Source organism: Triturus cristatus, chromosome 3_2 (genome assembly GCF_964204655.1).
Source record: "Triturus cristatus chromosome 3_2, aTriCri1.1, whole genome shotgun sequence".
Lineage (NCBI taxonomy): Eukaryota > Metazoa > Chordata > Amphibia > Caudata > Salamandridae > Triturus > Triturus cristatus.
In genome coordinates, this window is record NC_140584.1 from 1,178,111,650 (window position 1) to 1,178,137,298 (window position 25,649).

General features: G+C 44.2%; 1 protein-coding gene across 2 annotated transcripts in view; it reads right to left on the reverse strand.

Annotated features, from left to right (window-relative positions):
• The window catches only part of CFAP65 (cilia and flagella associated protein 65), a 684,907-nt gene that overhangs the window by 606,909 nt on the left and 52,349 nt on the right, over positions 1-25,649 (reverse strand). For both annotated transcript variants that reach the window (XM_085650063.1, XM_085650062.1), the window contains exons 3-5: positions 16,410-16,597; positions 12,732-12,834; positions 11,762-11,928 (exon numbers count right to left, since the gene is read on the reverse strand). In XM_085650063.1, the coding sequence (XP_085506189.1) occupies positions 11,762-11,928; positions 12,732-12,834; positions 16,410-16,597 (458 nt within the window). The remainder of the gene's footprint in view (positions 1-11,761; positions 11,929-12,731; positions 12,835-16,409; positions 16,598-25,649) is intronic.

Below are 25,649 nucleotides of genomic sequence, written 5' to 3' on the forward strand. Positions count from 1 at the left end.
TTTCTCCCTGCATATTTTGGACAATCTAATTTTCAGAGTCTGATTATGTCTTTCTACGAGACCTGCTGCTTCGGGGTGTCGGACACAGTGGAATTTCCACTGATAACCTAACAAAAGTGAAACGTGTTTCATTAATTCGGATGAGAACGGCTGGCCGTTATCTGAGTGAACAACACGTGGTAAACCGTATCGTGGGAAGAATTCTCGAACCAACTGTTTGGCAGTAGTCGGGGCAGTGTAATCTGAAACCGGGTATGCCTCCGTCCAGCGGGACTGAGCGCAGACAACTACGAGAACATATTTGAATCCTCGACATCGTTCCATCTGGATATAATCCATCTGGAGGACTTCAAAAGGGTGCTTAGGAGGATGAAATCCACCCTGTTCTACGGGAACACTTTTTCCTGGGTTGAACTGGCAACAGATCATGCAGGTACGAACTTTTTGTTTCGCTGCTGCTCGTAAATGCTTGTTGAACCAAATATGTTGAATGCTGTCTAGCATTGCTTTCTCACCTAGATGTGCTGGACTATGTATAGTGTTAATTATAACTTGGACCATTGAATCAGGAAGGAACCACACGGACTTTTCTTTCATCATCCATCCTTGATCCGTTTGGATCCCTCCTAATTCAGTCCATTTCTTTATTTCTTCTGATGTAGCATGTGTCTGGATGTCAATTACGTCAAAAGTAGGATCTTTAACTGTCATACAATGTGTCGGGACTATTGTCTTTGTCATGTCGGATGTTTGTGTTTGGGCAGTCTGTTTAGCTGTTCTGTCAGCTAAATCATTGCCTTGAGAAATGACATCAGTAACTTTCGTATGAGCTTTGCATTTCATAATCGATATTGCAATCGGTAGATGTATCGCATCTAATAAGGCATGAATGAGGGGTCCGTGCTGAATGTGGGCACCGTGGGAAGTTAAATAACCTCTCTCTCGCCACAGCACGCCGAAGTCATGTACAACTCCGAATGCATAACGTGAATCAGTGTATATGTTGACTTTTTTATTTGTAGCTTGAATACAGGCTTGTGTCAGAGCGACGAGCTCTGCTGCTTGAGCGGACAAGGTATTTATACACTTGGTTTCAATAATTTCAGTGTCTGTGGTGACTGCGTAAGCGGCCACTAACTCCCCTGTACTTGTTCTCATACATGAACCATCTACATACAACGTCAGGTCTGGATCTGACAATGGGACATCTGTCAAGTCTTGTCTGGGTTTCGTCGTGATAGTGATAACTTCAATACAGTCATGGGCTAGTGGGTCTGTTCCGGTTACTGGCAAAAGTGTGGCAGGATTCAATGTGTTACAGCGTCTGATTTCTATGTGTGGCTGAAACAATGTAAGTTCGTACCCTGTAAGTCGCGCTATAGTCAAGTGTTGTGTTTGCGTTCTATTTACAAGAACCTCTACTGCATGTGGTACTTGAACTGTCAATGGATGTCCTAACACTATGGCATCGCTTTGTCTGATTGCTAAAGCTGTCGCTGCCACTGATTTTAGGCATGCAGGCAAAGCCTGAGCTACGGGATCTAATGTACTAGAAAAATAAGCACATGGTTTGTGTGCTCCTGCTTGTTCCTGTGTGAGTACTGACAAGGCAGTACCTTCTCGTTCTGTAACAAAGAGTGTGAAATGTTTTCTGTAACATGGCGTTGCTAAAACAGGTGCTTGACATAAAGCTTTCTTTAAGCTTTCAAAAGCTTGTGTATGTTCCTGGGTCCAAGGGAGAACAGTCGATGTGGCTGCCTCCTGTGTTGTCAACTGAATGAGTGATTTTGCTAGAAATGCATACTGGGAGATCCACTGTCTACAATATGAAGTGAGGCCTATAAAAGCCCGCACCTCCTTTTGTGTCTTGGGTATTGGCATGTTAGCTATTAACTGAATGCGGTCTGGTGTAAGCTGCCTTCCCTCCTTGGACAGCGAGTGTCCAAGATAAATAACTCGCTGGACACAGAATTGCAGCTTAGAAGGGGACACCTTGTGCCCCTTTTCTGCTAGAAATTGTAAAACTGTCAGTGATGCTTTTTCACATTCGGGTTCGCTCCGGGCGGTGATCAGCAGATCATCGACATATTGAAACAAGGCGGTGTTAACTGGCATGTGGATACTGTCAAGTTCTCATTTCAGTGCTTGGCTATAGATGCTGGGGCTTTCTGTAAATCCTTGAGGTGCGCGTGAGAATTTAAAGCTACGTCCATTTAAACTGAATCCGAACAAATATTGGCTTTCCGGATCTATTGGGACGCTGAAAAAGGCATTTTTGAGATCAATTACAGTAAAGAATGTTGCTTCGGAATCAATAGCTGTCAGTAATGATGAAATATCGGGGACCACAGGGAATTGTGGCACAATGCACTTGTTTAATTCGCGCAGATCAATAACCAATCGATAAACTGGCGGGGCCTTTGGATCTGTTCGTTTGAGAATCGGAATTATCGGTGAATTACATACATTGGAGTCCGTTTCTACAACCACTCCTTGGGCAATGAGCTCGTCAATGATTTGTAGCAAAGCCACTACAGCATCTGGTGGTAACTTGTATTGTCGCATTCGTGGTAGTACCACTCCTGCTTTTAGTGTAACTCGATATGGTGTAATATTCATGCAACCAACATCAGTAGGGCCTTGTGCCCATAGATGTGTAGGTAAAGTCTGCAGTCGGGGATCCATGTCTCTAGACACATAATGACCTTTAAAATCACGTAAAAACAATCTTACTCCTTCCGGAGAACAACATATTATAGCTCCTAGAGCTTTCAATGTTTTTATTCCTAACAGGTTTTCTGGACATGATTTAGTAAGCAATAAATCGGTAGTTCGGGTCAAAGGTCCTATCGTAAGTGGAAGAGGTTGTGACACTTCATTAACAATAGGTTTTCCTGAAAAACCAAGGGAAATATTCTGAGAGCCTGAGAGGGGTGCCCCTGGAACTTCACTACGTTTTATAGTTGTTCGACTTGCCCCTGTATCGAGTAAAAATTTTCTGTCTTGGCCTAATAATTCACTATGTACATAAGGTCCTTCTTGATCTACAGGGATCTCGATAAGGGGTAAGTCAACTTCCCTCTCTAGGCTTGTTCATGCGTATCGTTGGTAATCAGGATAGTCGTACTGTGCGGTCTGGTACAGTTGTCGTGTTGTGGTTTGTGTGGCAGCAACGGGCAGCGCTGGTGCAGCTGGCACAAACTGTACAGACTGGGGTGGAGCTGGCATGGACTGTGCATGTTGCAAGGCTCCTTGTTCATTCTGATCCTGTCTAGGTGGCCGTGGTCTTTCTTTTGTATTACCTATGGCGATATTATGTTTCAAAACTGGACAATCGTGTACGTAATGACCTGGCTTTTTACAATAATTGCATGTCCCTTTTACAGGTCCTGCTGAATCACCGGAAAGTGTCATACCCTTTTTATGTCCCTCAGCTGGAACTGTCTGAGAAACTAGCATTTTCATTTTCGTGTCTTTCATGCGTCTTTGTTCATGATCTTGTTCCTCTCTAATTCTATTGTGATGGTACTGTAACATTTGTAACATTTGTGATGGAGTGTTACCTTGCCAGGTACTCTCGAATTTTAATACTCTATTCTTTACTTGGTGCAGGGCATTTTCCACTAATTTTGTTACAAACAGATGTGGGTATGATTCGCTACTTGCTTTTATGCCACTGTTTATACCAAAACATTTTTCAAATCGGGCATAGTAATCACTAGTGTCTTCATCTTGCTTCTGTTTACAGGCTGAAATTGTACCCCAATCTTCCTTTTTTGTAGTTAATAAACGTGGCAGTACCTGTACTAATAAACCTGGTAGTGCTTTAGTTTTGTCCCCAAGCCCCGAACCTGGACCTCGGGCCTTTTCTTCTGCTTCTAGTGCTGTCCAATCTATCTTTTGATCTCCTACCTCCCACTCCTTTTCCTTGAGTTTCTCATAAATGCCAGCAGGCATTAATACCTTTAATATTGTCATAATGTCGGGATAGGTATACTCTCCCATGAGTAACATGTCTTTAATTTCTCGGTGAAAACCCGCTGGATCTTTGTCATGACTGGGTACCACTTTCTTCATTTCTAACAATTCTATTTTTGATATGGGCGTATATACAAATACGCGCTTAAACTCGTTGTCCTCGCCCTTTATTGGGTGCACTTCTCGTAAGGGATTCTGTCTATCCATGTAATACGTGGTTCTTTCCTTGATGGGCAATGAGACACGGTCTGAACATACAAAAAGAATATACTGCTTTCTTGATTCCAGAATTTCTTTAATTAATTTAGTACCTGAACCTCTCCATCTATTCATGAGTAATTCAGTCAATATATCAGGTAGGGGACCAGGGTCCGAATGCTGACTCTGATATAGTATAATGAGTTGTTGAATCATATAAATCCCAGCTAACCGCTGTTCATCTGGGGTGAGATTCAAAAATGTGCGTGCTACTGTATCATCACTGTATTTTCCGGGACTGTCAACCCAATGAACGGCTGACCTGGCTAATTCTTGTTCATCCATAGAATCGAGAAAATGATAACCCCTTCGTTCTCGGAGTAATTTATCAGCTGTTTGGAACGAATGCTCGTTAGACCTTATATGGACTATGGGTGTTTGAAATTTTCTGTTATTTTCTAGACACATCGGACGTATCGGATCAGTAAGACATCTAGTACTATTACAATATTCTCTTCTACCTACATAGGCTATAGTTTCTGACTGTCCTGTGGGCAGTCCTGATGCTTCTTCCTCGCTTTGTTCGAACTGGTCTACCGCTAATCTTTCTTCGTGTAGGCGTTCTATTTCTTTACGGATCTTTCGGCACATGGCTATTATACAATTTTGTTTATCATGTCTACCTTCTGATATATTCTGGCTCCATCGGGTAAGAATTTGCATTGCTTCCGGGTCTACCCCCGGTCGGTCTTCATTTCTGATCACACAATTTATGAGGAAACGTAACAGTTCCCCCTGTATCTCCACTTTCTGGTATTCCATAGCTCTGTTAATACATTCTGGATCTCGCCCTGTTTGGACAAAATGGTATATTTTATCTAGATGCGCAGTCATTCCTGGTAATTTCCCTAAATACACTGCGGCTCGTCTGATACGTAATGATGCTAGGGTCATTTCGTCCTCTTTGCCGGGCACAGGGTCATATCTACAATCTATAAGGAGTTCCTTAAGCGTACGGGCATTAATGAGTTTGGGTGTACGTGAATGTCCTGACTCTTGAAAAGTAAGTTTATTTATTCTGGGTGGCGTAGAAAAAATATTGGTAGCACCTCCGGTAGCCCCATCTGGGGTATCGGGTGTGAAAGGATTCGTTGAACGTGATACAGCAACTATAGGTGTGGATACAGCTATAGAAGTAGTTGTAGGGGCAGATGCAGAAACAGATGTGCTTGCCGGAACTTGTGTCAGAACTTGATGCTGTAAGGGTACAGGTACTGGGTCTTGGCGTTGAACCTCCCTGATAGGCGGTCTATGTGGGGCGGAATTAGCATACTCGGGAGCTGCGTCATCTAAATATGAGGAAAGAAAAACATCTTCTGCGGTTCTAGGATGCCCCTTAGGATGTACCTTTATTGGAAATAATGGGGTTGGCAAGTCTTTTGGTATTTCTGGAGTAGCCTTAGGTAATCCTTCAGCCAGAAGGGGATACATACCATTCATAAGGGCATTTCTTTGTCTGTCTACTTGTTCTGATTTCACTCGTGCACCTTCTTCAATTAATAGATTTTCTCGGACTTCATTTGATTTTTCTTTACTCTTCTCTTCCTGTCTACGTGCTTTTTCTGTTCGTCTATGTGATTCTTTACGCCATAATTCAACGGCGTCTTTCTGTGATTGTCTAGCTTTCTTTTTCCATAATTCTTCCTCTACTTTCACGATGCACTCTGCATCCCAGGTCCCCGTTGCGGGCCACCTCTGACTTTCTGGTAATTCCTTGGTGTAGTCTACCCATAGATCAAGAAATAATATGGCGTCTAGGCCATGTTTATGATACATGAAGTACCCTGGAGTGTCCCTAGGAGGAATGGGAACAGCTTCTTCGAGTACCCCTTTTCTAGTTGTGATCTGTCTTAGTTTCGAAAAGAGTGGCATATTGAAAACTGATCTGATACTTGATTTTGAACAAACTTAATACCATAAACACAATAATGAACAGTCATTCATACCACAATATGCAGAACGTTTAACACATTAAACATTAAACATTAAACATTTTTTTAACCTTTAAAATAACCAACAATGATGATCGTCTGCATAACTAATCACCAAGCATAATTCTTTGACAGTAACTAGATACTTCGGAATACTTGATATACTGCTAAACAGTACAGATACACTGCTGAAACAGTGCAGACCGGATTTGTGTACCCAAACCCGTCTTGACCGGCACAACCTATGTGCACGTCAGAAATGCCTCCCCAGCAATGGTACTCACCGGGTAGCTTCGGAAACGGAAGGCCTCGGAAACTCGACTGAACTTGAACCGGACTGGACTCGACTCGAACACTTCGGACACTGGACTCGACTTGGGACTTCGGAAACTGGTGGGCCTCTGTATACCTCGGATCTTGCTCTCTCAGCTAGGCTCTGGTCGGGATACTTCGCACTTCTCACCGCCTCGTCTGGGTGTTGATCGCAGCCTCAGTCGCCCCCGCTTGACCGGAGGGAGATACAGGAAATCCTGCTGGTACGCGTTGTTGTCCGTCCAGCTGTGGCAGGAGACCGGGCCTGCAACGCACCGCCGGCGCGTGAGATGAGAAAGTGTCCCTGTTCGGGCGCCATTCATGTGGTAAATAATTTTCATTACCTGGACTTAATTTGATACGGAAACATAATAAAACAGCTCAGTAAAATGAGAGGCAGAATCCGTGGTATCAGAGGTTCGGAATGGGCTTTATTCCAATGAACGATTATAATCGGTTGCTCCAAGTTCCATCACCACGGAGGTTCAGGAAGTGAAGTACATACATTATTGACAAGAAATGACTTTTATAGTACATACATTACAATGAAGCGAATGCAGTAGGCGTAACAATTGATAAGGAAAATGACGATTCATATGCGTAACCGAAAATGGGTGTAATAAGGAGTAAAAAGGAACATAATTGGTTATGATGTCATATATAGGTGGATCTATAAGATAATACTTGGCATAGATGCGCGCGCAGCAGCATGACGTGTGATTGACGTGCAGCTAGGGGGTGAGGGGGACTTGACATTTAGCTTTACATGTGGAGACAAGAAGTCTGGGGGGTCAAGTCAACCTAATCCCAAATCATATCTAACATCCTATGTTTAAAGAACTATGTTATCCAAAAGAGAGGTCTCTTCGAGCAGAATCTTATTCTATACTGACTATACTGACTGTGAGTGCGTGTACAAGCGTCTAAGTGTCTACACTAGATGCGAGGGCAGGAATTTTCCATAGTAACAGGGCTATGAATTACTTGCATAAAGACAGAGAAGTCGGGCCTTTGCTTGGTAGCTGGCAGAATGTTTACTTAAGCTACTAGACAGGAATGCGTTGGGCAGGGATGAGGCAGATAACTCGAAGGTGAAATACAGTTCTTGGCAGAGAATAGGCTGATGTCAGGCTTCGTGAGCCGCGCAGAGAATGAGACAAAGTTCATGGTCACAGATGCAGGCTCAGACTGGAGCTTTCAGAGGCAGAAGGCAAGAAGAGTTCGATGACAGAATCAGGGCCTACTTGCCTGGACGGTAAAAATGGCATAAGTGAACCATATAAAGGCGGTGGCCTTTCGTACTTAGGAAGGGAATATCCGGCCTATTCATGGCGGATCTGACAGAGGGCATGTTGACGGTGGACGCACATGTGTTTGCGTCTTCATAACTGGAACTGGAGGGAACATACATGTACTTGTAACATGCACATAGAACCGTTGGGGTCCAAGATAGGGGACATAACTGACCAGAAAAATCCATATTTCCACAGGATAGGAGCCCAGCTGGGCAGAGTCTCACTAGGGTGCGGCCATTTTGCCATGCGCCCTCTAGCGCCCCTTCTTACAGCTTATCTTTAGATAATATACTGTTGACGTTCATCCCTGGAATTGGCACTGTTGGATCTGATCTCATCAAAGCTGCTGATTGAGGCATGCCTTCTGCCTATGCGGTCATTAGTGATACTTAACACTTGCTACAGCAGTGATATAGTTGGCCATATATTCCCAAACACACTAAGAAGTATGTTTAAGAGTGTAGCTCATTAAACTCTCTATAGCAGCTATACCCACTCACATGACTTTCCCTAAAGCGAAGAGACCATTTAAAATTGTATTTAGACCCCTTCCTCCAGATCAGCCAGTACAAATATATTCTGGATGTAGTCAGCTTTTTCTCCAGATTCCTGTGATTGAAGCCTCAAAAGACTGCCACATAAAACAAGTGTAGTGCCTTGTAGCAATGGGAGTGTCGGTGTGACATAATGTAAGCGTTGTTTGTTTTTGAAATTGTTTGTATTTTATTGTGCCCAAGATGCAGGGATGTTTCAGTTAGGCTGCTTATGTCTCGCTGTTGTTGTTTTTCCAGTCTGGTTCCAAGTTCAAATTGAGTTCTTGTCACGGATCGTTTTCCATAAGAACGGTATTAGCGGTTCGCACCACGACTTGATTGGACATAGGCTTTGTTGTTTCCTGACTTAAAAATAAACCTACCTGCTGTGTTCATAAAACTACTAACTAGCCTTCTTGTCAGCTTTTTCTCCAGAGTCCTGTGGTTGAAGCCAGAAAAGACTGCCAGTGCTCAGACAGTCATAAAAGACTTGCTGTGCCTTGTAGCTACGGGACCTATTTGTACTTTTCATTCAGACAACAGCTCAGCATTTGCCACAAACGTTTTCAGTGATGCAATGTTTGGGCAGGTAGTACAATTGCTATTCGCCGCCAGCCATTGCAAAATGTCAAGAGATCCACAAAGCTTAACCATCATTGGTGCTAGGTAGGGGAATGTCATTGTATCATCTATGTCAGATGCATGTGCTTTAAATAATATTCTTAGAAGTGTTCTGTAGGATGGCACACCTTATGAAATGCTATTTGGAATTCAAATGTTTACATCTGACCTCCTTTTCTCTGGAGAAACGGAGTCACAGCCTCAATCCTCAGGTGATCTTTTGCAAACTCTCCAAGACACATGAAAACAACATAACATAAAAGGTCTTGAGACTTCACATCTAAAACTACTACTATCAGTGGGTAGCTCCCGAAACTCGGAGACCTAGTGCAAGAGAATATCCTGGACAATACTGGCATTGCAGCTTCTCACATGATTATTTTGCCTTTGCTAACAGATGCCAAGATAAATCGACAGGTGCCTATCGACCTAGTTAAGAGACACCAGGTGGCCAACACTCTTCACGAGGCCAGATCAGTGCTCAATAGACATTCCTTCTCTACAAACTGTCAATACCTTGAGACAGAACTAGACTGGAAATTATTGATCCTTATACTTTGCCTTGTTGATCCAGGTACTGCTATTACTACTGAACTGGAATTAATTCCAACAACCCAATTGATTACTACAGCCACCTATGAAGGAGACACTCAAAGAAATGACAGTTGCCTTACTCCCACATGTGCTTGACAATCCTTCATCAGCTATGACCAGCAGGTGCATATTGACTGGTACCCTGCAATGACTCATGTACAGACATCTGCTGCCACCCTGGTCTTGCATCTGGATTGCGGAGTCTTGAACCTAATTGCTTCTGTAGATTTCAATGCCCATCACTCTCATTATGATGGTTCATAGGCACTATCTCACCAACTGTCTCCAGCTAATATGTTACAATAAATGCAGAGACACCTCCATCTCATCAAGTTTTTGGCAGTTATCACAAAGCCAACATCACAAGGTGTACTTTACCGGATAGAATATTTACGATACAGTCACCAATTAAATTAATGTGGCAGATGGAAATGATTCACATCTTGCAGATTCTCCTGGATGATATAGTAGATGAGGGATTTTATGCCAGCACATGAGACATAAATGTGGTGAAGCACCTCCTGGATGACCTTAACACTCCTGTGCTATTTAGAAATGATGATCCTTACCCCAACACAGATAACTATAGAGAGATGTACTGCTTTAAGAACTACAGTCATATTTACATTCATCACTCAAATCATCATCAAAAGGTATACAATTTTGCAGTGCAGGAACACTGCCAAACTGCCTTCCCTCATTGTCCTCCAGCTTTTCAAGCAAACTTTGTTTACTTTGAATACTATCATCATGATTCTAGCACATAGTTTTATTTGCAGGACCCGGTGACTTTACCTAATGCCCTCATCACGTGGCCTGGTGGCCTGATATGCTTGGATCTTGCCCTCGCCCTGGCCTGAGTGCCAAACATCTAGGCATCGGAGTTGATAACCTCCCTTTCTCTGGGCCCTAAAATAAATAGAACAGTTTCTACCAGTTTCGGGATGATAACGACTCTTAAAAAGATCTCTCAATTTCTCTCCCTCCGCTCGTGGAAACAGCCAGTTGTGGCCCTTGTTTTGTCTAGATTAGATTATTGTAATGCTCTTTATGTGGGGATAAATAAGAGGCTCGTGCATCGACTTCAACTAGTGCAGAATGCCGCTACCAGGCTGGTGATGGGCCTTCCCAAATACCACTCTGTCTCGGCAACCATCAGAAATTTGCACTGGCTTCCGCTGGGTCAGAGAATTGTATTTAAAGCCCTTTATCTGGTGCACAAGGCCTTCTACAATATGGGGTCAGAAGGCATTAAAAAACTCTTTTGGAAATATGTCCCCGGCAAGCAGCTAAGATCAGCCAGCAAGAATCTGGTGATAGTCCCCAGGTTCAGGAAAACCGCCCCTTGGCTAAGTTTGCGCTTTATAAAGCTTTTATTAATTAATTCATAAAACTATTTTCTTGTCTCAGTTTCTTGTGTTTTTTATTGAGTCAGGAAATACTTGTGATACCTGTTCATAGCAAATGTAGTAACGAGTCTTGTCAAATTTGGGTATTCGACACGTTGATTCCTTTGTGCCTTTACCCAATGGAGTTCGTATTCCTTAACACCTTTAGAACCTGAAAATAACTATTCCAGTGTTCCATACTACAACTGGCTGGATATATCTCACTCCAATTCAAATGTGCTACTTACGCTAATAATGGGCTAGAGACATAGGCTAACACAAAAGAATTAATGTTCTGTTCCTATAGAGGGCTGTTGCCTAGACACCCAGACACGAGGTATCTCTGAGTCACCATCACCCCACATTCTGTAGGAAAAGTTGGCCAATCGTGGATGGTTTTATCACTTTCTTCTGTCTTACATGATGTTCTGAATCTACCAGACTTCTTTTAGGTTGAACAGACAAGAAATTCTTTTAGGTCCTTATATATGCACTGTTACATCGATGTGCAGCATACTCTCAACAGAATTTACAATATGTAGACATTTGTATCCCTCATGCCTCTAAAGATAAGAAAATAATTCACAATATGGCAACCTGTAAATTTCTTTCGCAATTTGGAAGAAAGCTTATGCATAACAAAATATTTTCCATATGTTAAAATTGTAGATTTTTTGTATTTTCCAGCAGGAATTTACATTAAACCGAAACAGACTTCATAACAAAGACATTAATAATTCCAATGTTTTAAACTTCTAAGCAAGAGATTCTTCACCAACAGCAGAATAGAGCCTTTAAATAAAACTTGATATCTCTACAGGGCAGGCCTCGGCGACTCTCTCTCCACTCACCTCATGTTGCGCATCACAAAGGTGATCTCCGACGAATCTTGCACAGCACACATGGGCAGCTGCAGTGAGTGTGGGATCAGTATCCCATGGCGTGGCAGGGTGGCACGCAGCACTATAGAAAAGTGTCCTTCTGATGTTTCAAAGTGTATGCAGTCTTCATACTCCCTCTGACAGGAGGCACAAAAGACAATATCAACAATAGAAAGTATATGCCAGGAAACAGATGACATGACTTTCTATGGCCCATGAACAGTTACCTAGGATTATGCCCTGGTTGCACTATGAATTGGAGAAACAGCTGTTTCTGCTACCTGTGCTTGTGGTCACATTTGATCTTGATGGCTGAATTTAAATCTACACACAAGTTAAATGTGCATCCTCTCTCTTGGTAACAAGTAGTGCTCAGGACTTAAATAGACTTTCAAATGCTTCTTGTGAGAAACACAGTTCTACTCCTACATTTTAAGGAATTCCACCCTTTCTAAATGGGATCCCCCAAATACCAAGCATACTGTATTATGTTCCTGCCTGTAAGATTCTTAACTGTCCCTTGAGGATGGGCTGAGTCAGTCTGCATTTACAGTAGCAGCAATGATAAAATAGTAGAAGTATTGTGTGCCACCTAGCTGCCTTAGCCATGCAACGAAAAGTCTAACTTATCTTCATCAGTGAGCAGATGTAGGCTGCTGGGCCATAAAAGAACTGAACTAAATGGTGGCCAATAGAGAACTAGCATAGAGTCACTAATGAACTGCCTTCCCCGTGCTTTAAGGAATTCCTGGCACTCCCATACAGTCATTCCTTTAACTCAGTTCTCTCCCTGCTCAACTCAGGCCAAACTGAGTGTTCCAACAGGTGGGCTCTGGAAGCTGCACTATCTTCTGCACTCAAAATTTCTAGAATATTCAATAGTTACCTCCTTTTCCTTGAAGCAGCATCACCTTGTTAGGGCATTTAACATTACACTTACTTTTTCCAAAGGGTGGAAGGTAACAGGAAGTGAAAAAGAAGTCCCAGGGCTCAGGACGATGGGCTGCGGGAACAGCGTGCTGAAGAATGGTGTGGACGGGGAACTGTTTAATAAAGAGATGAAAAGATATGGTTAGCTGACGGTCAACCAAAGGGCACAAACTGAAGTGAGGAAAGACAGTGGGGGATATCAGCATGGCTTTTGCTACACTGTTTTGGACTGGATTGCTGTTCCATGTATATAGTGCTTAACCCCTTGCATGCCCGCCCCTTTCCCCGCCCAGTGCCGCGCCTTCCATTAGCGGGCGGAGTTCATGACGAGCTGGACTCGTCATGGGCACAGCGCCACCGCAGCCCATGACGAGTCCAGCTCGTCATGGGCACTGAAGGGGTTAATATCTCAAGCATCACAGCAGATTTGAGGACAGGTAACACATTACTCCATGAAACGCCTATGCATGTCTATTGTGGCTGTTGGACTTGGCCCTTTTTGCAGGATCATCCAGAAACTTTTTGCCTTCTTCCTGTATTTTTTCTGACCTGTTGTTGGTGGTTTTATGACTCTGGGTACTTCACCACTGCTGATCAGTACTAAAGTGCATGTGCTCTCTCTTGTAAACGTGGTAGGATTGGTCACACCCACTTGGCATATTTAATTTACCTGCAAGTCCCTTGTACAGAGGTATCCCATAAACGCAGGGCCTGTAAATTAAATTCTACTAGTGGGCTTGCAGTGCTGCTTGCACCACCCACCGAAATAGCCTTTCAAACCGGTCTCAGGCCTCTGCCACTGCAGGGCCTACGCGCGCAGTTTACTGCCGCAGTGACGTGGTATATAAAGTGGTGGCCACGTCTGCAACTCCCCTTTTACTACATATAGGTCACCCATAAGGTAAGCCCTAGCTAGCCCTATGGACAGGGTGCTGTGTAGGCAGGTGGTAGGACATGTGCCTCAACTGTGTGGCATGTCCTGGTAGTGACAAACAGCCTATTTGGTTTCTCATTGCTGTGAGGCTGCCCTCTCATAGGTATGCATTGGGAATCCCTGGATATGTGCTTCAGTGGTAATTTCTGATCTGAGAGGGGTAGCGTGACCATGTTTGGTATGTGTGGAATAGTTGTGATAAATCCTGTTTGTTGGTGAAAGCAGAATTATTATTACTATTTTACAAATGCCACTTTTAGAAGTGGACATTTCTATGTGCTTATGAGTCTTTGACCCTTGACTAGATGTGTACTAACTATCTGGTTTTGACTGACAGGAGAGAGGAGGATGTGCATTCACTCTAGACAGTCAAAAGGGGTTTGAGATGTGTCCTGCCTTTTCTGGGTGACTCAGCGCTAGGCTGAATAGACCTTGGCTGAATTTAGAGTAGCGGTAAGAGTTTCCCTTGCACCTGAATAGGCCTGGTCTGCATTTAGAGTAGTGTGAGGAGTTGCAGTGCTGTCTCCGCCCCCTTGTGGTGTGTCTGAGGCCAGCGCTTACAATGTGAATGGGGGTGTTGTGCACTTCTAAATGTGTTTGAAGTGCCCCTGGAACAAAGACTTTTGCACCATAAATACAGGGGTTGTGACCCCATGAAAACTAAGAAGACTCTGCATGAGACTTGTAACCAGCCGCTGCCGGCTCGACTGACTGCATCTGGCCAGAAGGAACTGGCATATTGCCAGGAGGAACCACCATTGAATTCCCTTGTCTGTTGTGCTGACCTGTGGCCTGTTGGGGCTGCAAGAAGGACTGCCAGCTCTTTGCAAGGACTCTGTGTTCTGGTCTGCTGCATCCACCCTGGCTGGGTTCCCCAGTGACCTCCCAGGGCTTGGTGGCCTGCCCGGTGGGTGGGAAAAATTAGCGCAGGGCGAAAGCTTTATTTTTACCAAAAAGCGCATGGTGAGCGCTGTATTTCCTCATGTGGAGGAAAAAGAAAGAGCCCGGTGTTTCCTGAAAGCGTGGGGTGAGCGCTGTATTGAGCAATACCCCTCTCCACGATATGCATGTGTGGCCACAAGACGAGGAGGGCGTGTACTGCAAGTTACAACGGGAGGGGAGAGCTTGAATGTGGAAGTACTCTCCCCCCTCCCTAGCATCCAGAGCGTGTTCCCGCTGGGGAGGCCGAGAAGCTGTGGAGTGCTGGATTCGCCTCAGCGTCTCCCGAGGTAGCCCGGGCATAAAACGGTTGCCTAGCAACTTGCTGAAGGGGAGGGCGGCCCCTCCCAATACTCTGGAGTGGGAGGGATCTGGCCAGAAGTAGGGGTAGCTGTTGGGCCTCAGGAGAGGCGGCAGCCTTACCGGAGTCCGGAGAAACGCCTTGGCTCCCAAGGCCCGACCCAAGAAGTAAGACGAGCAGTGGCACCTCCAGGAGAAGCAGCGCCCAAAGCTGCAAGGACCGTGCTGATTGACCCCGCAGGGGGCTGAGGCGACCCAGGGGATTCCAGACTCGCCCGGAGTGCAGGTATAGTTCCCCTACTGCAGGCCGCTACGGGGGTGGGGACCCGGCGAGGTCTCCTCACCGGCTGAGGCCGTGTGTTTGTGCAGCTGGCCCGGGTCTGCTAAAACCATGGCTGCGTTTGGGGCCGATTTGGAGGCCTCGTGTAGGGGGTCAAGTGGACCACTGCATTTCCTGCGGTGAGTGCCAATTACCATCCAAACCGGTAAGGGAACCGCAAGGGCGCCATACCTGGGAATAACTGCTCGATCAGGATGGTTCCTGGTAAATTGTGACTACTACATTTTCTTATGCCCTGAGGTGGTGCTATGGGTCATTTCATGCCCTGAGAAATAAATGTATGTAGTGGCATTCCCAGTTTGAAAATAACCAGTACTATGATAGCAGGAACTGCTGATTATGTACTGTTTTGATATTTTCTATTATATTGTGCGCAATCTACAAGCCTTTACTTAATTGCATTACCTGTGTTGTTGTGACAAAGACCCGATTGGCTAAGTGATTTGTGTAATCTATGTGACATCATGACATGTGCCTAGTGGCACAGTGATTTATGGGATTGTGGTCTAAGGTGTTTTAAGTACAATACAAAGGCTATTTTTATACAACCTTGTGTGGAGTCTCTTTTTGTGGTGTGCCTAGTGTGTCACTGGTGTGAGTGTGCTGTGCAAACGCTTTACACATTGCCTCTGGGATAAGCCTGACTTCTCTGCCAAGCTACCAAGGGAGTGAGCAGGGGTTATCTTTGGTGTGTAACTCCCTTACCCAGACTAGAGTAGTGGGTTCTGCCTGGTTTAGGTTCATATCCTACCTAACCAGAAACCCCATTTCTAACAGTGGCCTACATTGTGTTTGGATGTTGTAAGTGAAGTATAAACTGTGCTATAATTGTGCTTTGTAGCACATATCCATGAACTTTATGTGTAAAAAGAGTGAGCTAGGAGGCAGTAGAGAGACAGTGATGTCATCAATCAGATCATTTAACATGTCACAAGTGATGTAATATGTGAAGTTATAAGCAGGACATGGTGGGGGTGCAAGTTATTGTTAGCTCCATAAACTAGAATTGGTGCGCTTCCGATGTTGTTTTGATTTTGAAACATTAGTTTTAAATTAGTTAATCACCTAACTGTAACATCACTTTAACCTGTGTTTTTTCCACTGAAAGAATATATATGTAGATTAAAATATCACCCTTACACCTTTCGGGAGGCAAACTGAAATCTTCGACACACCTGTATTTTAACTTATGAGGCTTTAACTGCACATTTTTCAAGGTTATGTGTTTGGTGATAGCCTTTCCTGGCTCCCAGGAGTGCCATTGGAGGGCCTCGGCCACTTCCAGTCCCAGGAAGATGTTCTTCTTCTCCCTCGACTTCCTCTTCAAAGATGTTTCAGGAGGCCTCAGAGGACGCGTCTCTCTCTGGGGTGAGATGCAAATAATACAAATATTCACATAAATGTTGTGACTAAACATGAAACGTTGGATGGCACACACTGTAAGAGAAAGTCAGCTTTACTAATTGCTAAGCAAAGAACATAATACGGTTTGAGAATTTTCCCTATTTCAATGAAAACACTAACCAATGCTTTTATGAATTGTATATCCAAAAATAAGAAGTGTGTAAACCTATACTATTGGGCCATTGTTTCCTTCCCCTACTTTGCATGAGGGCTGTTGATTATAGTGATGCTTCAAATGGGTTTGGTTAAATGAGGGTTCCTGATTATAATTTCTTTGTAGAAATTTTTATTGGTATTTTGTATCCTTAGTTTACATGAGTCCTATATCCATATATATGCATTGCATTTATTCTATACATTTTATACAATCCTTCTCAGTATGTATATGTTAGCGATAAGGTGAGCGGGACAGTACATATCATGTATGGAACATAATCTTGTATTTATATCTGATTGCATCATTGTATGCTCTTTTACGTTTCTGAGATATACATCCTTCCTGGAAGTTCCGGTCTATAAACTACCGGTGTGGTTTCTTAACTATGGACCAAACTGGGGTCAGGTAGGGGGGGGTTGGGTTGTGCCCAGGCAGGAATATTTTTTGTGGGGGTTGATATGCCGTTGGTGTTATGTGGTTATGTATGTGGGGGGTGCGGCAGTCTCTGCGGGAATATCCGAGTTTCCCAATGTTTTTATGAGGTGTTGAGGGTGCGATGATGGCTGGGGGCGAGGGTGTGACCTGGCAGGCGAGTTCCCAGTCTATTGCGCTGGTGCGGTCTGGGGTGCAGTGGGTGGTCTGCGGTGTACTGTCCGTTGTTTAAACTGATGTAGGAGTAGGGTCCATTCTGTGATTATGTGGCGCTTACGTAGCCCCCTCTACTCTTCATTTCTGATCGCTTCTGCTTCTGCCATTCCCCATTTATTAACCGCTCCCACCTAGGCTGCAAGTGGGGGCTCTGTTGGGGCTCACCAATGCATAGCTATTCCTCTCTTTGCCAGCAACATAGCCAGCAATGCAAAGCGTGTCTGAACTTTGTGTTGTTTTCGCCGCCGGAACACTCCCAATGGGCTGGTCTCCCCCATGTATTTATGTCTGGTAAGCCTGTGACGTCCTGTAGTGTCTCGTGTATGGAACTCCAGTAAAGTTGTAGGGTGGGGCAGCTCCAGAACATATGTTGAAAAGCTGAATCGGAAGCCTGACATCGGGGGTATGAAAACTGAGTGTCTGGGTAGAAGCGGTGGAGGAGTGCCGGTGTTAAGTATGCGCGATGCACGATATAAAATTGTATGTTTTTAAAGCGAGCGTTTCAGGATACTTTCTTGGGGTATTCTACTACGTGTTCCCATTCTTTGTCGTGTAATGGTCGCCCTAGCTCCTCTTCCCATGTCTGTCACAGTGAGTCTAGTGGTTTGACTGTGAATTCTCGCATGGCTTTGTAGAGCCAGGTAACTAAGTACCGGCCTGCATCCATGTGGAGGATAGTATGTAGTACCGGGTGTGTCACAGGTTCCCCTTCGGAAATGGTTTGTCTGTGGAGAAGGAATTGCCCTGGGGAGAGAGCCCTGTCCTCCGCCAATTGGGCGAACAGACATAGCTATCCGTCCACAAATAGGGATTCCATCTCAAGAAGTGAGTGGTCCATCCATACCTGTAACATTTGTGCCGTGTAATATCTCTCGCTTCTGGGTAGTCCGATCAAAGGCAACAGTGGGGAGTAGAGAGGTATTCCTGGGGACATGCGGTTATCCTCTGCATGCATGTGCGAGCTATTGACACTTGCAGTGCGTATGCCGGCATAGGACTGGTGCTGGGTAGGAGCAGTCGGCGAATTGACGGCATTAAATGATGATTCTTGATAAAATGAGAATTGGCAAATGCAAGTTAAACCTCATCTGTGAAATTAGGCAAAGTCTGCACTTTGTAAAAGCGCAAAAAGTATTGAGACTTTGCCCCAGTTGAGGTGTCTTACTTTGCTCACAATAAGCCCATGTGTGGCATTACTATATTTAAGAAGGAGACACTTTTCTGCTGCCAGGTGGCCCACCAGAAGCCTCCAGTGGCAGGAAATTGCTCAGTATGAAGCTAGATTTGTGTACCGAGAGGATATTCTGGCTCCCAAAAACAGCAGTGAGTTACGCGCTACCGCTCACTGCTACTACGTTAGCTTCAGCGGTGCTTATACAGACACTGTGACTACTCCACTGTCAGATGACCACCAATGTACACGGACTATGTACCAGTGAGACTGCTCTAGTGTTAAATATAGAGCAGATGTAACAGTGAGACCGCTACACTGTTAGATATGCAGGCAATGTAACAGGGAGGGAGCTCAATAGTGAGATAGACAGTCTTGGACCAGTATGACCGCTACACTGGTAGATATACAGGCGGCGTAACAGGGAGGGAGCTCAACTGTAGGATATACAGCCCCTACACCAGTGAGACAACTACACTGGTAGATATACAGGTGGTGTAACAGGGAGAGAGCTCAACTGTAGGATATCTACACTGGTAGATATACAGGCAGTGTAACAGGGAGAGAGCTCAACTGTAGAATATCTACACTGGTAGATATACAAGCGGTGTAACAGGGACGGAGCTCAACTGTAAGATATACAGCCCGTGCACCAGTGAGACCACTACACTGGTAGATATACAGGCGGTGTAACAGGGAGGGAGCTCAACTGTAGGATATACAGCCCCTACACCAGTGAGACAACTACACTGGTAGATATACAGGTGGTGTAACAGGGAGAGAGCTCAACTGTAGGATATCTACACTGGTAGATATACAGGCAGTGTAACAGGGAGAGAGCTCAACTGTAGAATATCTACACTGGTAGATATACAAGCGGTGTAACAGGGACGGAGCTCAACTGTAAGATATACAGCCCGTGCACCAGTGAGACCACTACACTGGTAGATATACAGGCAGTGTAACAGGGAGAGAGCTCAACTGTAGGATATCTACACTGGTAGATATACAGGCGGTGTAACAGGGAGGGAGCTCAACTGTAGGATATACAGCCCCTACACCAGTGAGACAACTACACTGGTAGATATACAGGCAGTGTAACAGGGAGAGAGCTCAACTGTAGAATATCTACACTGGTAGATATACAAGCGGTGTAACAGGGACGGAGCTCAACTGTAAGATATACAGCCCGTGCACCAGTGAGACCACTACACTGGTAGATATACAGGCAGTGTAACAGGGAGAGAGCTCAACTGTAGGATATCTACACTGGTAGATATACAAGCGGTGTAACAGGGACGGAGCTCAACTGTAAGATATACAGCCCGTGCACCAGTGAGACCACTACACTGGTAGATATACAGGCAGTGTAACAGGGAGAGAGCTCAACTGTAGGATATCTACACTGGTAGATATACAGGCGGTGTAACAGGGAGGGAGCTCAACTGTAGGATATACAGCCCGTGCACCAGTGAGACAACTACACTGGTAGATATACAGGTGGTGTAACAGGGAGGGAGCTCAACTGTAGGATATACAGCCTGTGTAACAGTGAGACCGCTACACTGACAGAAATACAGGCGGTGTAACAGGGAGGGAGCTCATCTGTAGGATATACAGGCAGTGTAACAGGGAGAGAGCTCAACTGTATGATATACAGCCCGTGCCCCAGTGAGACCACTACACTGGTAGATATACAGGCGGTGTAACAGAGAAGGAGCTCAACTGTAGGATATACAGCCCCTACACCAGTGAGAAAATTACACTGGTAGGTATACATGCGGTGTAACAGGGAGAGAGCTCAACTGTAGGATATACAGCCCCTACACCAGTGAGACAACTACACTGGTAGATATACAGGCGGAGTAACCGGGAGTGAGCACATCTGTAGGATATACAGCCCGTGCACCAGTGATGCCGCTACCTGGTAGATATACAGGCGGTGTAACAGGGAGGGAGCAAATCTTTAGGATATACAGGCCGTGCACCAGTGAGACAACTACACTGGTAGATACACAGGCGGTGTAACAGGGAGGGAGCACTTCTGTAGGATATGCAGCCCATGCACCAGTGATGCCGCTACACTGGTAGATATACAGGCGGTGTAACAGGGAGGGAGCCCAACTCTAGGATATAAAGCCCGTGCACCAGTGAGACAACAACACTGGTAGATATAAAGGCGGTGTAACAGGCAGGGAGCACATCTGTAGGATATACAGCCTGTGCACCAGTGTAACCGTTTCACTAGTAGATATACAGGCGGTGTACCAGTGAGACAACTACACTGGTAGATATACAGGCGGTGTGACATGGAGATAGCTCAACTGTAGTATATACAGCCCCTACACCAGTGAGACAACTACACTGGTAGATATACAGGCGGTGTAACAGGGAGGGAGTTCAACTATAAGATATACAGCCCCTACACCAGTGAGACAACTACACTGGTAGGTATACAGGCGGTGTAACAGGGAGGGAGCACATCTGTAGGATATACAGCCCGTGCACCAGTGTAACCATTACACTGTTAGATATACAGGCGGTGTAAAAGAAAAGGAGCTCAACTGTAGAATAAACAGCCCGTGCACCAGTGAGACCACTCCAATGTTCCATATTATGACTGAAAGGCTATACTCTTGAATATTGGCATTGCTAATAGAATCCCTGGATCCGTCTTGCAAACGTTTAGCACAACATGACCCATAAATGCAAATGAGGAATCGGCTACTTGAAAAAATATATTTATTAATAGAAGTGTGTTGTTACTATAAAGGAATGAAAGTACCATTTGTATTTTAACTTTTGTGAAATCTTTATTTGTAGTTGACTAATGATTTGTTAATTAAAATGGTTGGTAGGTTTTATGCACTGATCGCAATAAAGAGTGAATTCAATTGGCGCTATATTGGATACAGGGAAAGCAAAGAGAATCAGAGGGGGTCATAACGACCTACTGCCTGGGAGTCAGTAGCAGAGGGCAACATTATTGCTGATATGGGTGAAGTGCACAAGCAAATGTAATGAGAAAGTGTTTATGAGCAACATGAGGGCTGGTGGTCTTGGAGACAGCAGGACAAACAAGTCAGGGTTGACCCTTCTGAGACTTCTTCTTTCACGTGAACCTAGTCTGACTTGGTAAAAGTAAGCCACCACATGCTGCACCATGGCAGCTAACCCCTTAAAGTAAGCATTTAGCGTCACAGGCCTGCCTTTGAACACAAGAGTGCACCTGTCAGTGGTACATTTCAGCTATCCTCCCACAAGTGCACTTCTGAATGACTTGTTTCCTTGTCTATGGTTTTCTGCACATTGAACTTCCTTGACTTCTGGCATTTATTTTCAATACTGTGCATTAGACTTCAGAGGAGGGAGTTTAATAATTCCAGGGTGTGCCTGTGTGGAGTAACTGCTCACTGCTCTGATTGGCTGACCACCGTGGTTGACCCACCCTCAATCTGTTCTGCTCCTACATCAGTGTGTGAGCTAGAACAGAGGTGTTTTGTTCTTCCTTTGTGGTTTCCTGTACATTGCACTGTGGTGCTGATTTAGAAAACTGTGCATTAAACTTGCAGGGGTGGGGGCAATTGACACTAGAACTTGTTAAGATGTGTCAGACATTTGCTCAGCAAGGGTCAGATAGCAGCTGGACACATACTGTGTCATTCGGTCTGCTAGGTTTGGAAAAATAATTAGTTTTAATGGCTACACACATGGATGATAGGATGATTCATTTTGGTTGGGCAGGAGGTCGCCATAAGGGATTCAGACATAAAGACCGCAGCTATGCTGAAGCTGGAAAGTTAAGGATCGTGTCATGCTCCAGCCAATAGGTAACCAGGACAAATGGGAAACACATCTCCAGGATGGCCATGATGATTCTGGGCTGAAAGTGAAAGGGGAGTTTAAGGGGTAGAGGTCTTTATCGCTGGTGCCCAATCTTGATAGAAGGAAATGGGGTCATACCAGCTATGAGTCACTCCTGCTCTTTCCCAGGTATAGGGGGAGTCAGCATGCTTTATTAAGACTGTACATCCATACCTCAGTATTGACATGCTGCCAAAGAGCAAATCACGCAAAGCGCATCGAAGAATGCCCACCTGGCCAGCATGCCGAAGGGCGAGCGTGTGACACAGAACCTCTGGCAGTTCTTTCTCAGGTATTTTTAGTACATGGATATTCTCCTGATGTATCTGCACTCTCATATATATTGATAATATCTGTGTATGATGATCTGCCACTGAATTCAGTTTGATTGAGAAAAGGCCACTTACAGTAGTCTCTTGCTGTGTCAGTCAGAAGGTTTTGTAGAAAAACATTTAAAAATTCAGGGTCATTAGAAGCTGAAAAATCTCTGAAGAGTGTGGGCATTTCACTAACTCTTGATGAAATCAGGGATAATAATGAAATGACAATATCCCAACTGAGTATTACAAAGGGGCGCCTCACTTGCTCCTTATACTAACACCCTCGTCTACTAGCGATTTCAAAATCGAGTTGAGAGATATTGATTCACTGGGGCCAAGGAATGAAGAGCTTTTCAAAAGAGCAGTTCCTCCTATAAACAAGTCTGCAGCTCTGGACAGCTTTTTGCTAATTTCAATTTGTCAACATCGATTTAAAATGTCAGCATGTTATTGAAACTGTGTACAGGGGATTCTAGAGACTTTCTCCCAATGAGTGTTTAACAATGTTCACAGGCCACCCTGTTCGCAGACATCCGCTTGGAACTATGGTCGATGATTGTTTTCTTTTGCAATGCAATCATGAAACCGTAGACACTGCCCAAAAGAAGGGATTCCACTATCGATTTTTTCTTAAACCAAGGATCTGTATGCCGCTAACTTTAAGACAGATGCAAGATCTTCTCCCCTTTAGGAAGTCCTTAAAAACTGGGTTGTTCCAGCAATAGCCTTTGCGTTGTCTTATTCACTTCAGCCTGCCAAACTCACTAGCGCCGGGACACTCTGCCGAGTAGCTGTGCGCTCTACAAATACCTTGATAACATAACATAACATCTATCTCCGTAGAAATACCAAAACAGCTGTTACACTATACAAAATGGGAGTTAGTTAAGATCTAGGTTACCACTGTTGTTTTGTCAAATAGAGAACAAGAAAAAATGGAGGTCTCCCATTATGACTAAAAGGATAAACCTTCTTTAAAAAGGGGATATAAAAACATTCTTTGATATCAGTAACTTCTGAGAAAAGCTGACAGAAAGGGATTAAAGGGAAAAAAACAGATAAAAAAGTAAGATATCTAAATCTTCTTGCATAAATAATCCAGCCTTCATTAATACTATGAGTTTAGTTTTGTGGGGAAAGACTGAATCTAAATTGTGGGAAACATATTATTGATTGTAGGATGTTTCTTGATACTTAAAGGACAGGAAAAAGAGACAATGAAACTAAGCCAATTAATATGCAACGAATCCTCATCCAATCTAGATATTGATTCCTCAGATATTACGAAGCGAGATCACACAAGTTGTTTTTATTCTCAACTAACTGATTTCCAAGTGTTAAAAGAAGGCAAAAAACAATCAGCAGAGTGATTAAGGTTAGTATCAAGGGAAGAACTCCCTTGTCCAGGTGGTAACCAACCTCTATTAGAATCGAATTGTTCTTGTTTAGCTAATGGTCAAATTTCCCTAATTAATTATGAAAAAATTGTCAGTTCGATGAGATGTAAAGCGCTTTATGTTCAGAATAACGATGAATTGATACAAATACGTGTTTGTAACTATGACACTTAGGGGCCACCGACATCTACAGTAGTGGTCCGACCGCCGGATTCTGATTCAGCGGTCGGAGGCATTGGGTGGATGGAACAACTGCTGCTGTGCAGTGGACGGACAGTAATCCCTATAAAAGGGGTGGTGCCTGCTCAGGCACCGCCATAGGGATTACAATGCCCGTTTCCCTCTGCCTTTTCATGGCTGTCTAACCGCCATGAAATAGCAGACGGAAAGGGACTTTGGGGGTCCCTAGCAGGTCCCTCGTCATCCCTGGGCCTCCACTATGGGACCTGGGGGGCACATGTGGTGCCCCCCCAACACATCCATTCGCAGTGTGCCAGGCACCACGTGGTGTCTGGCACAAGGGGCATGGATGTGTAAAATATGCCTATTTCAATTGCAGCTTGTGCTGCGGCCCTTTACCAAGCCGTAGCACAAGCTGCAATTGGAAAAGGCATATTTCCGACCACAGTGCTGGTGGTCGCATTGGAATACCGGGAGTGGAACTGCCGACTAATAGTCGGGTGGTTCCACTTCCACAGCTTGTCCGACCAACATCGTAATGAGCCCCTAAGTTTAGATTTCATTATGGAAGCAATAATGCTTTCAATCAATAATTGAACTATTACTCACTGATACAGCATTTGTGGAGTTATTAGGGACAGTCACACTAAATCTGCTTTGTCTCTTATCATGTGGAAGGGTAATATTCTATCCTGTCATTTGTCTAATCTGGAATTTTTAAGGCTGTTAACTGACTTTCATCTAGTATTTTTGAGAGCAGCTAGTTTGATGATTGGCATACGACACGCTTATACACTTATAATGTTCATGCTATCTGGATCAACGGGGTCCACTCCTTCGAGAGAAATGATGATATTTGTTTCTGGACTGATTTTTAAGTCAAGGAAAAGCCATCACAGAGATTCTAAGATGTAAAAACTTTTGTGATGACACAATTATGTTCATATCTTCTTTCATAGAAGTCCATTTGAATTTAGGGTGCGATTTCAATTTTTAACTCGATTTACTAGAATTTGATAATCTTGTGAAGCAATAGAGGAGTCTTGTATTATAGATTTCAGGACCTATCGTCCCTGTAGATGTTTTTAAAAAAGCATTGAGCAAGGTAAAATCCTTTTTGAATGTGATCTTAATAGTTTAAGGAGGTCTGTCCAGTTTGTTAACATTCTGTGATTTTAGGAAAACATGGATTTTCTTTAATTTAGGGGCCTATAGGAAGGAAAAAACCAAGTAGTAAGCCTATTAAAAAGGAAACAAAACTTGGAAAATGTAGG